Raw genomic sequence first — 14,227 nt, forward strand, 5'->3', positions numbered from 1 at the left:
CAATCACGATCATCCCACCGTAGCCACAGCATCAATATAAGAAACTTCGTCTCGTACCATACCTCCGCCACCTCTCAACGACCCCGGAGAATATCAACCAATAGGCTCTCAATTCTCTAGCCAACATCGATGAGATCAACATTCTGTGGATACTCCAGTGTCTTTTTTACGTCAGTTTATCTCGACTGGATCCGATCGGGTGGCTATCATATCGCGGCGATGATGTTGGGAGGGGTTTCTGTGCGAGGAACATCCAACCCAGCGGCGGTTGTTCGCTGGTCCGTTGCGCGTGGTCCACATGACAGTGTGGCTTGTGGTCTTGTATGTGGGGTGGTTGTACGTTGTATCTATTATATCATATCTCATCGCTGGAACCTGTTTGGAAACCTGGTTTGGGGGGTATGGTAGGTATAAAGGTAGACTAGATAAATCTACAGGAGCTGGTCTAGTCAAGTCAAAAGACGAATTCAAACTACATACTCCAAGTCAACACGACTACTTATCCATATAATCTCAATTCCCATCTCCATCTTCACAAAATGTCCCAGCAGAACAGTATGTCTCCATCCCACTCCCCAACTCTAATACCCCCGCACCTCCAAATGGATCTAACCATATCTTCTCCTTTCTATAGACGGTGGACTCCTCGGCGGCCTCGGCGACACCCTCGGCAAGACCGTCGGCGGCGTAACCAACACTCTGGGCGAAACAGTCGGCGGACTAGGCAACACGGTCGGCGGCGCGACCTCTGGTCTGGGAAACACCGTCTCGGGTGCTACCGAGGGCTTGGGCAATACTACCAAGGGACTTGGCCAAGGTGTTGGACAGGGTACTTCGAAGGGTACTTCGAGTGGAACTCAGAGCACTGGGGGTCAGAAGCAGACTGCTGAGAATCCGCTTGGGTTGAGTCGCTAGGTTGGTTGTCCGCGGGACTGAATCTTAAGGATATATATTTTGGAATTTATGATCGAATGATGCACGAGGTACCCACGCGCGAGGTTGGCATTTGAGATTTGATCGATTCGTGTTGATGTATTATAACCTATATGATTATGAATTTATTTGTTGCAAGTCTTCAATTGCTTAATTGAATACGTATGTTATGTAGTCTGCTCAAACCCAACCATGACTGTAGCAATACACGATGCTAGATCGGAACTTTTCGGGGACAATCCTTAGAGATACGTTTCACTCTAGGTAAGTAGGTCAAAGAGTCACCATCCCGGCCTAAATTGGACTTCGTACAATAATGGTTAATATTTACTTAATCTAAACTTGATGGAAGGACGCCCCTGCACTGAGCTGATGTTTAGCCAATCTCTCACTGGATTTATCTGTTACCAAAAAAGTCTCGTCCAAGCTATGAACGAGTAGTCGAAGTTGATTATAATCAGACAGGTTCCACCTACTGTTCTTCCATTCAGAGATCCTAATCAATTATACTCATTTTATACCAATATCTAACACATAATCAAAGCCCGCAAACCCCTCTTCTCTTCCGTTCACGCGCGAAGAGGACACGATTTGTCATCCAAGCCGCTTTCCCGGGGCTTCCCTTGTATAACGCTATTTACCCATTTTCAAACAAGACAGTTTGGCCGAGTGGTCTAAGGCGCTTGACTAGAATCCGGGAAAAACCGGCTGAAATCAAGTCTCTTCGGAGGCGGCGGTTCAAATCCGCCAGCTGTCGTTTTTTGGTTCAATTGAGCCTAATTATTGTATTTTTTGGTGGCTGGAAAGAATTTTGGTGCAGCCACTAAGCGAGTGGGGTTGTGGGTCGAGGCCGTGGATGGTCGTGCTGGCAGCCAAAGCAGCCGGGCCTCTGGCTCTTCCTGGTTGATAGAATAATGTATGGACTGTAGTAGTCATTGTAGATCAGGTTTGAATGACTTGCATATCAATCATGGATTGAGTTGGTACTGGGGAGCACGTGCTTTCCGTAGAGGAGTTTTTTGCATTCACGGGACGGTCAAATTCTGGTCGGTGCTACTCCTTACATATTCGGGCCACACTCTCTACGGAAGTTAAGGACAATTACGGAGCAAATATATACATAAAACCGTATAAAACCTAGAGAATTCCACGATTGAGTTGATTCAATGGTTTAGCTGGAGAGAAGAAGAACTAAAATCTGTTACTTCATGGAGTGCTAGCCTGATCATCGCATCTCACATGCCGGGCCATCGTCTCTAGATTAGACTCTATGACCCAATTATCCTCCGCCCTGTGAAGGAACGGTCTATGGTAGATGTATATCGATTGCAAACTATTCAAATCAATTGACCGTTAGTGACTGCCGAACCTATGTAGTCATCACCGAGCTTTTTTTCTTCAATGCTACCCGCATGAATTGTACGGCTTTGAGAGAATCTACATATTGAAGAGAAATATCAGACTTCCTGTACAATGATGCAACGCGATTTGAGTGATTCTATACCGCGAACCTCTCTTTTACGTAAGTCTTCGGCATATAATGGTCTTCATATGAGGACGCTGTCAACCCCGTAGCTCGGCCGGTGGGCTCATAGCCTTGTTCAAATTAAAAAAACCCAGCGGAGACTGGGATTACCATTGAGATCAACCTCCAAAGGAAAATAGTTCTATATCAACAGGTGTCAGGTGTCGCGAGCAGTACTGTGCTCTAAATTTGGAGTGAAATGCGGGGAAATGGAAGGCTGAAGGAAGGCTTGGAACAAGAACGTCCTTCCGACAGAGCCGAGTATGTCGGCCGAATCCTCTGTCGAGTCATGCCATGACGCCAGTTTAATGTTCAACATAGATTATCATTCAACAATAAATACCCAGAAATAACTCAGCTTAGTGATCAATCCAAATCCCTACGTGATCATTGCATTCAACCGCCATTGAAGCCGGAGTGCACGATCAAGATGCAGGCTACAGACAATACGTCACACGAGTCTGACTATTCAACTGTGAACGATTCACCTCAACTGTCTAGTAAATTTCCCAAGTCGACTCAAAAAAGCTCACTACCTCAAAAGCCTCTCACAAAGCATGACCAAGGATGGCGACGCGTCGTCCGTAACTTCACACCTTCGTTCGTCCCCCGTTGCGAGGCCTTGCCACCCACAAGCTAACTTAACCTCCACCAGATGGTTCTCCGTAACGATGGGCACAGGCATCGTGTCTATTCTACTCCATAATTTACCATATAATGGAGTCTGGATCTATTGGATCTCCGTTGTTATCTTCGCGCTCAACGTTCTCCTATTCAGCATGGGCTGTATCATGAGCATCTTGCGATATACACTCTACCCTGAAGTTTTCCATGTCATGATCATGCATCCGGTGCAATCGATGTTTATTGGGACAGTTCCTATGGGACTAGCCACGATAGTCAACATGTTTGTTCTCGTGTGTGTCCCTGTCTGGGGGGAGTGGGCGCGGTATTTCGCGTGGGGGTTGTGGATTTTTGATGCTATAATTTCGGTGATGACTGCACTGTCTTTACCATTCGTCCTGTCAGTCCATCCTAAGATAAATCTACAGAGAATTTGCTGATTTTGATGCTAGGATGGCTCGTGGAAGCGAGACTCACCTGTCGTCGATGACAGCTGTCTGGCTTCTCCCCATCGTTACTTGCATCGTGGCTGCCTCTTCCGGGGCCATCGTGGCCGAGGTATTACCCAACGATCAGTATGCACTATGGACTGTGCTAGCTAGCTATGTGCTAAGGGGAATTGGCGTTCCACTCGCCTTGATGGTTATGGTGATCTATCTGCAACGCCTGACACTGCACAAGTTGCCATCCAAAGCCGTCATAGTCTCCGTCTTCCTGCCTCTTGGCCCGCTGGGACAAGGCGGATATGGGTATGTATTTCTCTCAACTTGTGTGATTTCACTCTGACTTATCTTCGACAGAGCAATGAAGCTGGGTCAATGCGCCCGAGAAATTTTCCCCAAGACGCAGACCCTTGAGCAGGCTTCGGGCCCGACGTTCTACACGCTCGGGTTTTTGATCGCTTGATTCTCTGGTCATTTGGATTGGTTTGGCTATTCTTTGCATTGGCATCGATTGTGAGATCCAAGAAGTTCCCTTTCAATATTGGATGGTGGGGCTTTACATTCCCGCTGGGGGTCTTTGCGTCGAGTACTGTTCAGATGGGAACGGAGCTGCCTTCGATATTTTTTAATGTCCTTGGGACGGTGAGTTATTTGAAGTGGAATACCTGCAATTTGTGAGAAGCTCGGCTAATTGAGTATAGATCATCTCACTCTGTGTAGTTATTCTCTGGATGATAGTAAGTGTTGCCACTCTTCGAGGCATCGTATCCGGAAAGCTCTTTGTTGCTCCCTGCCTAGGGGATCTTCGAGTCGCAGAGGAAGTCAAGGATGTCGGAAAAGCAGCATAATTTACGGAAACTACCAGCCTTGTTAAGTTATGAAAATGTAATCTGATAATTCATATATAACATCTTCGTTATATCACACTGGGATGTATACCGTACTCTGTAAACTGTGGTAGGGTACCCCAGACCCCGTCACGTGATGTGGAGAACCGCTCGAAATTTTGAATTTATTTTTCGCATTTTATTTTATTATTTTATTATTATTTTCCCTTTCGCCCATCGAGAAGATCCAGCCAGCGTCATCCACTTGGTTCCCCGATCGTCCCATCTTGTCAGTGTCCGCTTTTCTCGCCAGGGCACGGCAGTCAGGGACATCGGACTCGGTCACCGCGCAGTGTCCAGCTCTGCCCCCGCGGTCCTCTTCACCCCCTGAATCGCCCTTTGGTGTGCGCCTGGCGATTTTTCGTTCTTGCGCTGACTGGCATAACTCGGCCTCCGTAGCCGCTAGTCCTATTCAGGAAGGAACCGCTTACTTTCTGCCTGAGCCGTCTGGCATCCACGCCACTTTGACACCTTGACACCTTACTGCCTTGGTGCCTGGGTGACTCAGGCCACCGGAACAACAAAACACGCGGCGCGACTCCAGCTGGACGTCCTCGAAACCGCAGTTGTTGGCTGGCCGCGCGACCACTGTTCAAAGTCGGCTGTGAATCGCATCGTAATTAGATTGGTAACATTTCGCGACTTGGAATAGCGGTGGTCGCATGTGCCGCGCGTGAAAAGGAGGAAAGCTGCCATTCCACAGTCTTTAATCCAGGCGCCGCTTACCGCTAAGGTTCGAGGCACCACATCAGCGAAAATGATGGGATACGGGGGTCAGGCCTTTCACCATCAACAGGCGCAGCAGCAGCAACAGCAGCAGCAGCAGCAGCCTCAACAACCCCATCAGGCATCCCACGCCCAGCATTCGCTGGGACCGCAGCGCCAGCAGCATATTCCATCTCCATCTTTGGGCGCGGCCCCAAATTTGCCGCAACATGGAGGCAGTCCATTCCCCAGTACCAAACCCCTGTATCGCGGGGGTCCATCCCAACAGCAGGCATTTTCAACCGGGCAATCGCCTGATATGCGCAAAATGGCCCCCGCATCGTCGAGTCCATTGGCGGGTTACCCCGCTGCGACTAGCTATGGGCAGTATCCAGGTCAGTTTGCGCAACAGGCCTCTCCCGACTTTATGTCTCGTCCGGACTTTATGACCCGTAATTCGGATCCCATGGCCTTGCAAAACTTACAGCGTGGCTTTCAAAATACCATGACCCATGTACGCGCAGGGCCAGGGATGAGCTCTTCAACGGGCATGACCCAAGGTCATGGCATGGGAATTCCATCACCTCAGCAATCATTGAACAGGCTCCCCCACTCGGGCATCCAGCAAAGAGAAAATCATTCTTCTGCCAGTCCATCTATGGCCAGTCCCTCAATGTTCGCTATAAATCAGCAGCGCCAGCAGCCACAATCCCAACCACAGTCACCCCAGCAAACACAGCAGCAATTGCACCAATTCCAGCAACAGAGACAGCACCAGCAGCAGCAGTACCAGCAACAGTACCAACAACAGCAGTACCAACAACAGCAGGAGCGTCTTCAGCAGCAAAGGTTAGAGCAACAGAAGCAACTCCAACAGCAGCGCCTTGAAGAGCAACAGCGCCTAGAGCAACAGAAACAGCAGGAACAGCAAAAACTGGAACAACAGCGCCAGGAGCAGCAGCGCATAGAGCAACAGCGTTTAGAACAGCAACGCGCTGAGCAACAACGCGCTGAGCAGCAACGAGCTGAGCAGCAACGTCTTGAGCAGCAGCGCCTGGAACAGCAAAAGCAGCAGGAACAGCAACGACTGGAGCAGCAGAGAAAGCAGCGCCTTGAACAGCAGCGGCTGGAACAAGAGCAAAAACAACAGTTAGAGCAGCAACAAAAACAGCAGCTGGAGCAACAGAGGTTACAAAAGTTGCAGCAACAGACTATGGCGCATAATCCATACCAGCAGCAGCAACACTCTCCATTCGCACAACACTCCCAGATTCCGTTCCATCAATATCAGCCGCATGCTCAAACTCAAAATCAGTATTCGCAGCAGCAGCATCAGTTCCCTCAGGCCTCTCAACAGCCTCATTTTGCCCAACCTCAACAGACGCAATTCCAACACTACCAGCCCCCCTCACAGTCTGCAGTTGAAAAGTCTACCCGGCCTGCCGCGGTTGCTGCTCCTCCACCCGCGCATGCGCCTGCGCCTAGTGGTAATTTGACCATCAAGCCTGAACATCCGAGTCCAGCGCCAAAGAAAAAGTCAAAGCCTAGGCAATCTACAGCTGCGCAGACTTCAAATCAACCTCAAGCCACTCCTCAGCCCCCACCTCAGTCTCAACCTTTGGCCCATTCTCAGGCTCATTCTCAGGCTCATTCTCAGGCCCATGCTCAGGCCCATGCTCAGGCCCATGCTCAGGCCCAACATCAGGCTCAAGTTATACCGAACGCTCCTGTCCCCGTTACTGCAACGACTGGCGCACCAATGCAGACAAATGGGCAAGTGCAAGCACAAGCAGCTACTGCGCCAGCAGCCGGTGGTGTACCCCTTAACCCAGCGGTACCTGTGAAACGCAAGCGCGGCCGCCCAAGGAAAGAGGAAGTTGCAGCCAGACAAGCGGCGGCGGCCGCTGCGGCAGCAGCAGCAGGTCATCCTCTCCCACAACCTGGACAGCCATTCGATCCCACGATGGCTTCCTCTGCATCAGGCTCCGCTGGAGCGCCCGGCTCAACCCCTCAAATGACGATCGGCCCCGATGGAAAGCCGCAACTTCCCAAGCGTAAACGTGGTCGCCCTCGCAAGGCTGATCAGATCGCCTGGGCGAAATTAACTGGCCAACCCCTGCCACCGCCGAAACCGAAGAAACCGTCTGCTGCAAAGAAACCCGGTACTGGCCGACCTCGTGGTAGGCCTCGTAAAGCTGATTTGGCTGCGGCGGCTGCGGCTGCGGCTGCGGCCGCCGCCGCGGGCGAAGGTGGCGGTGGTCAGGCACAGGGAGAGAGCAAGTCGCAGACGAGTGACAAGGTTGACACGAATGGCGCTCAAAAGCGCTCAGCGCCCGCTGACGATGACCCACGCAAGCGAGCTTGCCCAACGCCTCCATACCCTCAACAAGGCCAGCCTCTGCCTCCAGCCCAACAACAGGGACAGCAATTGCCGGCTCAGAGCCAAGCACATTCGCAACAAAATCAGGCACTGCCGATGCAGCAGCAACACCATGGAATTCCACAAAATCAACACATACCGCAGCCAGGACAGCATATGGGACACCAACCTGGTCAGCACCTGCAACAACAGCAGAACCAGCAACACCCACAGGGTCAGCAATTGCCTATGCAAGGTGGTCATCCGATGTCTTTGCCCCCACACATGCAGATGCATCCACAAGCTGGTGTTCACCCTTCCCGACAGACGCCATCCCATCCGTACATGCAAACCCAAATGCCTTCGATGCAGTCTCCGATGCAGCAGTCGCCAATGCAACTTCCCCAGCCAATTCACGGCCACCCTTCACATCCGGGCCAGCAGCAGCAACACCAGCAGCAGCAGCCAGTGCAGGGCCAGCACTTTGCTCAAAGTCGTGCCCCCGCTCAGCAGCAGAACCGAGCTCCACCGGCTCCAGCACCGCAGCATCAGCACCAACATACCTTCCAGGTTCAGCTCCAGCCTCAGACAACCTAAACCATCTGCACTCGGTGTTTGTGACCTCCGCGCACCCCTCATGCTATCAGACTAGCGCTGTATGACGCTCCCACGTTTGATTACATCTTATACGATTGGCTCTATTGCTTTCTTTCCAGCATCCCCCTTTTCCCCTCTGCCATGGCACTGGGTCACGCCAATTCTATGTTCTTGCCGATTCTCATATTCAGCCGCTTTTTGTTTCTATTTCACCTGGTATTTGATATACGATATCACGGGCATGGCCAACCCCCCTTCATGACTTCGATTTTAAATTCGGTGGTCAATTGATACTGTATTCTGCGGCATTTTCGCGTTTTCGCGTGCGCTTGTTCTTTTTGTTTCCCATTGTTATTTGTCATCTTTTGCAATGTCCTGCTTTCCGCGGATTCCTGGCATGATGGGCATTTTGTTTGCAATTGCGGGTTGTTCTTGTTTAGTCGGGATCGTTGCGGACTACTGATCTTTGGCTTTTCTTTTTGGATGGTTGTTTGAGATACATATCTAATGCTGTAGTACATACTCCTAATCTTATGGGCTATTTTTCCAAGTCAACTGAGTTAAGTAGATATTGCGTAGAGATAGTCACAACATTGCCTTGCGCAAGGTTGCCTCGATTACCTTCTTTCCTGCCATCATTGTCGCCTTTGGTCAGGCACTGCGATCAAACTACCTATTTTTACGTAACTTAACGAGCTAGCATACAATCATAGGGTTACTGTGCTCTTTCTTTTGTTCTTGAGGTCGAAGAGGTAAATAAAGTATACAGCTGAGAAGCGTGATGTTGAATATATGAATGCATCGGATAAATGCCTCGAACTTTCAAGTACAAGAGGAGTGTAGTTTGGAGGCCTCTCGAAGCTTCCTTTGTTGCTATTGGAAGACCTGGGGAGCGCGGTTATAGATAGGAAATGAGGCGGTTGCGGATACGTAATAATCAACTCAATAATCCCATGGGAAGGATAGGATTAGACAGCTCATCTTGAGGATTTTGCACTGTCTTTGAGCTTTACCTGGGAAAGTAGGTAGGATTTCCTTCTACTGTTATTGGGATTAATTCCTGCACGAATGTATAGATTTACAAAGTCCTTACATACAAGAATAATATAGATATATGCCACGTCACAGATGAGCAGCAGGTTCTGCTAACAATGCCTTGACCACCTCTGTGCCTCCGCGCTGTCCAGATCGGACAGCACCCTCCATGTATCCACGCCACTCACGAGAGGTCTCGGTGCCTACAAAATGCACCCGTCCAAAAGGAGTGGCCAGGTCTTTGCCTACCTTGGTGAGCACACCCGGGGTTGTCATCGGGCAAGGAGCACCGAGGAAAAAAGCCTCCTTGGTCCACTCCATTTCTAGCATGTTTGTCGGTACTGGAACGTCGACAAATTTGCCAAAGCTTCGACTGAATTGCTCCCAGGCCTGCTTTAGGCGAACGGCTCGGGGTAGCTTGGACCAGTCTCTGCCTTTATCACCAACCAGGAAACAAGTAATAGACCACTGGTCATCCATAGGGATACTTGTGTCTCGGGTGAAAATTATCGGTCCCTTGTCTGAGTCTAGTACGCCCGAGAACCCAGCCTTTTGCCACCAAGGCTCCTTGAACACGTAGATTACCTTGGTATAATACCCCGTCGCCGTGTTGTCGCTCAGAGTAGCCTTCTTCTCAGGCAAAGAAGGTATGAAGGCAATTTTATGATACAGAGTAGTAGGAATAGAGACAATTACTCTCTTGCATCGAAAGATCATGCCGCCGTCCGTATGAACAACACAGCGTCCGCCTTGCGACTGGTCAATGGAAGTGACTGGCATGCGGAGAAAGACGGAGCCGGGACCAAGCTCCTCTGCCATCTTTTGGGAGATTGTTTGGTTTCCTGATTGTGTTAGCTCGTATGTCCAGAAATCTTCCAAGTTGTCTTGCCTTTTCGGTTCCGCAAATATTGCCCTCCATCTTTCTGGTCTGAGATGATGTTGTCGATACCAGCGCCACTCTTGAAGTAGAGAAGCATGTATAGAGCACTGACTTCGTCACTTTCCACGCCGAGGAGGCATGCAGAGAGCAAATTAGCAAGCGCAATTGCGTCTTCTGATTGGGTCTTTTGAATGCAGTACTCTCGGAAAGTGAGTTGATCAATCTCTCTGGCGCGAGCAGAGTTAGTCGGGTTGTCCAAGTCGATCAGCGAACATTCAGTTCGAATCGCGGCGAGAAGCCTTAGTAAGACATCCAAATTTCCCTGCGAGGTTCTCAGTAAGCACATTTACACACTAAATGAGACTCGTAGGACGTACTGGGAGCTCCCCAAAGGGCACTTTGGTAACTAACCCATCCGCCGACTCTATAAGAGTCTCGCCAGTGTCGCGTTGGACCTCGGTGTCGATGTCATACCGCTCGTATAGCTTGAACATCTCGCTCTGATTGGTATCATTGATCCAGGATGCTCCAAGATCATTGTAGCCTTTCTCACAGGATTGGGCAGTTAATGTCTTCCCGCCAACGCGGTTGGTTGCTTCCACCACACACACGCTGAAGCCCGCCGCCCGCACCCAGTGAGCGGCTTGGAGGCCACTGAGCCCGGCGCCAACCACCACCACGTCGTACTGTTTGTAATCTGTAGATGCCATTTTAATCTGAAAGGTTATACAGACAGCAAACACTCACCGAATCTAAACCGCAGTCTTATACGCGTGTCTACATAGTTCATGCAAAGAGAGCTATGCCCATCTGGGAATAGTGACAAAGCTTATTCTTATCTGCAGCCGCGCTTATCAACCAGCATCTACAGTTCACAGCACCGAGTTGTCTCCTCACTTCTGCGCATACGACTTTCCACCTTCATCCTTCCTCTTTCCCATTGCTGGCAAAAACTGGCCCCTCGAGAATGAGCCAGATATATCCCCGCACTAGAACAGGCTGCTTGACTTGCCGCCAGCGAAAAAAGAAATGCGACGAAGCGAAGCCGGGTTGCCGTGCGTGCAAGCGTAACAAATTGGACTGCTCATGGCCACCCCACATACGCAGGAGATTCAATCTCGATAATAACCAGACAACATCTAATACTGGAGACACCAATGCCTTGGTATTGGTTGGGAAGAGCTCCTCCGAAACCTCGGCTGAGTCTACATCCCCTTCTCTTTCTGCTGGGATCTCCCCTGGGTCTACGCTAAACACCGAGCGGTCCCAGCTCGATGAAGTCGCCTGGTCTCCAAGATTCAACAATTTTATTAGCCCCATACGAGCCGGCATGTTGTCGCCTGTGTCCCAGGTCTTAATCTCGCATTATCTTGAATCTACTGCCCCTAAATTAGCGCCCTCGCCGGACGTGCCATTTGTCTCTTGGATTATGCCCGTCGCCTATAATGATGATCTTTTAATGCACAGTATTCTGGCATTAAGTGGGGCGCATCTCTCTTGCTCAAAAGAGAGTATCGAGATTCAGCATGCAACTTCCCGGCACTATTCCTTGGCTGTGCAAACTCTTCGCCGAATCTCGGAGGATGAGACGCTGCTTCGCGAGCCCCTCGTACTCCTTCGATTAATACTTACTGTGATGATCCTTTGTCACTACGAGGTATTGTGATAACTTTTTTGTTTTAGGTCAGTGTCACCCTGCTGACTTAATTTGGGTAAAAAGGTAATTTCAGGAAACCTCGACGGGTCCCCCTTTGCCCACCTTCGGGCAAGCCGTTACCTGCTTCTGGAATTGCGGAACAGACGTGAGCAGATCAAAACGGCATCAGAACTAAAATTGTAAGGTTTTGTAATGGAGCTCTATTCCTACATTGTCCTTTGCAATACCATCACCCCCTTCGGAATGAACTGCAACCGTACCCTTGTTCATGACTCATTCCTGCAATCCCTCGATGACCTGCGAGATCTTGGTGCATTTGGGGTCATGTTCGGTGGTGGACACAGCCTTTTCGAATTGATCTCATTAATATCTCTCTTTGCCGCACACAAAGAGTCTCTCCCTTTAATGGGTGGTGACACGGACTCGGAACGTTATGGGATATACGAGCAACTCAAAGGCCGCATCATCAACTGGAATCCTCCGGCGATGGACTCATCAGGGACTGACCATGACGTGATGTCGGGACGCAAAGCAACCCTAGAGCTGTGTAGACAGGCATTGCTGATCTTTCTGGAAACCGCTATCTCCCCCTCTCCAAATACGACTCCGCGCGGATCCATCATCTACAACCTCTCCTCCATGTTGCCATGTCATATCTGCCGCATGTCGTGCCTTCCAAGTTTTCAACCATTACTATGTGGCCTCTTATGATTATTGGCTCTTGCTTGGTGGAAGAAGATCAGCGCAGAGCCATGAAGAATATCCTTACCCACAATCATTACATGATGAGAAACACAGCTCAAGCGAGCAATTTGCTGGAGTTGCTCTGGGTTGATCCAGATGAATATGCATTTGGGCCATATGGACTGGGATTATTGATGAAAAATTATGAATTGGATTATGGGGTTATATGAATCATGAAATTGGGACTCAAATCTGAGAGATTCGAAAGTTTATGTACTCATTATCATTATCATTATCTACAAATGGCTTCTTAGCCTAATATTTGTCCACTGGAGAGTCATAAGCTATGGCTATTTTCCAGCTACCTCTTGGTCATTCAAAAGTGTCCCCGAGACTAGTATTGATACGTCAGCGATATGAAGTTGCTATCATTCCTGGCGCGGTTAGAGATAACGAGCAGGCAGGCTAGTACCTATACCTGAAGGACCCTTTGAAACGCAAGTTTCACATTCACCATTAGAATGGCAATCATTTCGCCAGGTAGTTTCCAAGTGGTGTTACTTCTGTTTTCTGGAATTCTCAAGAATTTGAAGCCTTTTCGTCACTTTCCAAATTTCAGTAACGCTATGCTTGACATAATCTGGAATCCGTTATTATTGATCTCGATCATCCGCGCTGGGTTTACTTACAGCAGCCGACAGCCATCCATATGAAATTGAAAAAGAAATAATAAAACCAGAAATAGTATCGTTCAGGCCTGCAATACGATATGTCGAGCAGGCTCGTCGCATAGTAAAGGACATCGCCGTAAACCTGGCCCGTCGATATGATGATTTGCAAAGCATGTCGGGCGGGATGCTGCACTGCGATGCAATATGCGATAAGGAAGGCGAGTGGACCCCAAGCAAACTAAGGGAGACACACATTGTATTAGTAACTCAAGTCACAGAAACAATGACGGGGGTACATACTGCGGTTACAGCTTCCATGCACACTAAGAACACATCCGAGGTCAAGTACCGAGAATCGGAAAGAGAGTATTCTTTCCATAGCTGGGAAAACAAGCTTTGGCCACCAGCAAGCGTCTTGTGATTGAGAACGAAGTGAGCCTCAAAGAAAAGATGGATAAATCCCGCTGCTGCATGTCAGAACTCGTTTTCAGATATTATTGCAGGGAATAGCAGGAACATACTCAAGCACATCCAAGTGAACGCGATTCGATCTGACAGCCCCACTGTAGGTCGGAGGCGACCTATGAGGAAGAAAGAGATGCCAATAACAGCAGCCCATTGACAACCAAACCGAGAAATTAGAGAAATCACTGAGCTCTGATTATGAACAAAATGGGGTAACTGCACCCACAGAGGGTAGTAGTCGTGCGGAATAGGCATTGAATCAGCCATGGGGTACCCTCGTAACTCTCTTGCTTTTGAGGCTTTGAAAGGAATACTGAAGTAATCCAAATTGAGTTTCATCCTATACGACCCCTTCGTAGTCTCATATAAAGAGCTTCAATGGAGCAGAAACAAAGGTTAACGTCTTGCCAAGACACAGTGGAGCTACGGGTTCCGAGGAGGCCGTCGGGAATAGTTCAGCCTGGTCAGGCCACATGAGACTCATAAAATGGAAGGGGGATGTAGTTCCAGCTTGATACGGTTTTCTTTTAAGTCGAAAAACTGTCAGGTTAAAGAGCAGTAATTTCTCTGGCTCCCAGCATTGAAATGTGCTTTACCTGATAACCTTTTGTTACTTTTTACTAAAGAGAAAGCAAGACAGACCTGTTGGGGCTAGCTTGTATGAGAAAGCAGAAATGACTTCTGCCTGCGCCCTACTGATAGCAAATGACATTCTCCAGGCAGTGGACAATGTATACCTTTTAATGTTCGTAATTTGAAACC

The 14,227-nt window shown here is 49.2% G+C and overlaps 5 protein-coding genes across 5 annotated transcripts; 4 read left to right on the forward strand and 1 right to left on the reverse strand.

Moving 5' to 3' along the window:
- Positions 1-539: 539 nt before the first annotated feature.
- Positions 540-915, forward strand: N7458_000219 (uncharacterized protein; the record flags this gene model as incomplete). The annotated part of the gene is made up of 2 exons (XM_056903613.1): positions 540-555; positions 635-915. 2 exons carry the CDS (start codon positions 540-542, stop codon positions 913-915), a joined length of 297 nt encoding a protein of 98 aa, XP_056771380.1.
- A 1,973-nt stretch (positions 916-2,888) lies between these two features.
- N7458_000220 (TDT family transporter) lies at positions 2,889-4,373 on the forward strand (the record flags this gene model as incomplete). Its single annotated transcript, XM_056903614.1, has 6 exons — positions 2,889-3,058; positions 3,114-3,482; positions 3,535-3,831; positions 3,883-3,972; positions 4,044-4,167; positions 4,227-4,373. The coding sequence occupies 6 exons, from the start codon at positions 2,889-2,891 to the stop codon at positions 4,371-4,373; spliced, it is 1,197 nt and encodes a 398-aa protein (XP_056771381.1).
- A 796-nt stretch (positions 4,374-5,169) lies between these two features.
- Positions 5,170-8,073, forward strand: N7458_000221 (uncharacterized protein; the record flags this gene model as incomplete). Its single annotated transcript, XM_056903615.1, has 1 exon — positions 5,170-8,073. One exon carries the CDS (start codon positions 5,170-5,172, stop codon positions 8,071-8,073), a length of 2,904 nt encoding a protein of 967 aa, XP_056771382.1.
- A 1,122-nt stretch (positions 8,074-9,195) lies between these two features.
- Positions 9,196-10,698, reverse strand: N7458_000222 (flavin monoamine oxidase family protein; the record flags this gene model as incomplete). The annotated part of the gene is made up of 3 exons (XM_056903616.1): positions 9,196-9,950; positions 9,998-10,310; positions 10,366-10,698. 3 exons carry the CDS (start codon positions 10,696-10,698, stop codon positions 9,196-9,198), a joined length of 1,401 nt encoding a protein of 466 aa, XP_056771383.1.
- Positions 10,699-10,955: 257 nt separating this feature from the next.
- N7458_000223 (Zn(II)2Cys6 transcription factor) lies at positions 10,956-11,828 on the forward strand (the record flags this gene model as incomplete). Its single annotated transcript, XM_056903617.1, has 2 exons — positions 10,956-11,645; positions 11,709-11,828. 2 exons carry the CDS (start codon positions 10,956-10,958, stop codon positions 11,826-11,828), a joined length of 810 nt encoding a protein of 269 aa, XP_056771384.1.
- Between the last annotated feature and the right edge of the window lie 2,399 nt (positions 11,829-14,227).

Source organism: Penicillium daleae (assembly GCF_028827525.1).
Source record: "Penicillium daleae strain IBT 16125 chromosome Unknown utg000001l_segment0_segment0, whole genome shotgun sequence".
Taxonomy (NCBI): Eukaryota; Fungi; Ascomycota; class Eurotiomycetes; order Eurotiales; family Aspergillaceae; genus Penicillium; species Penicillium daleae.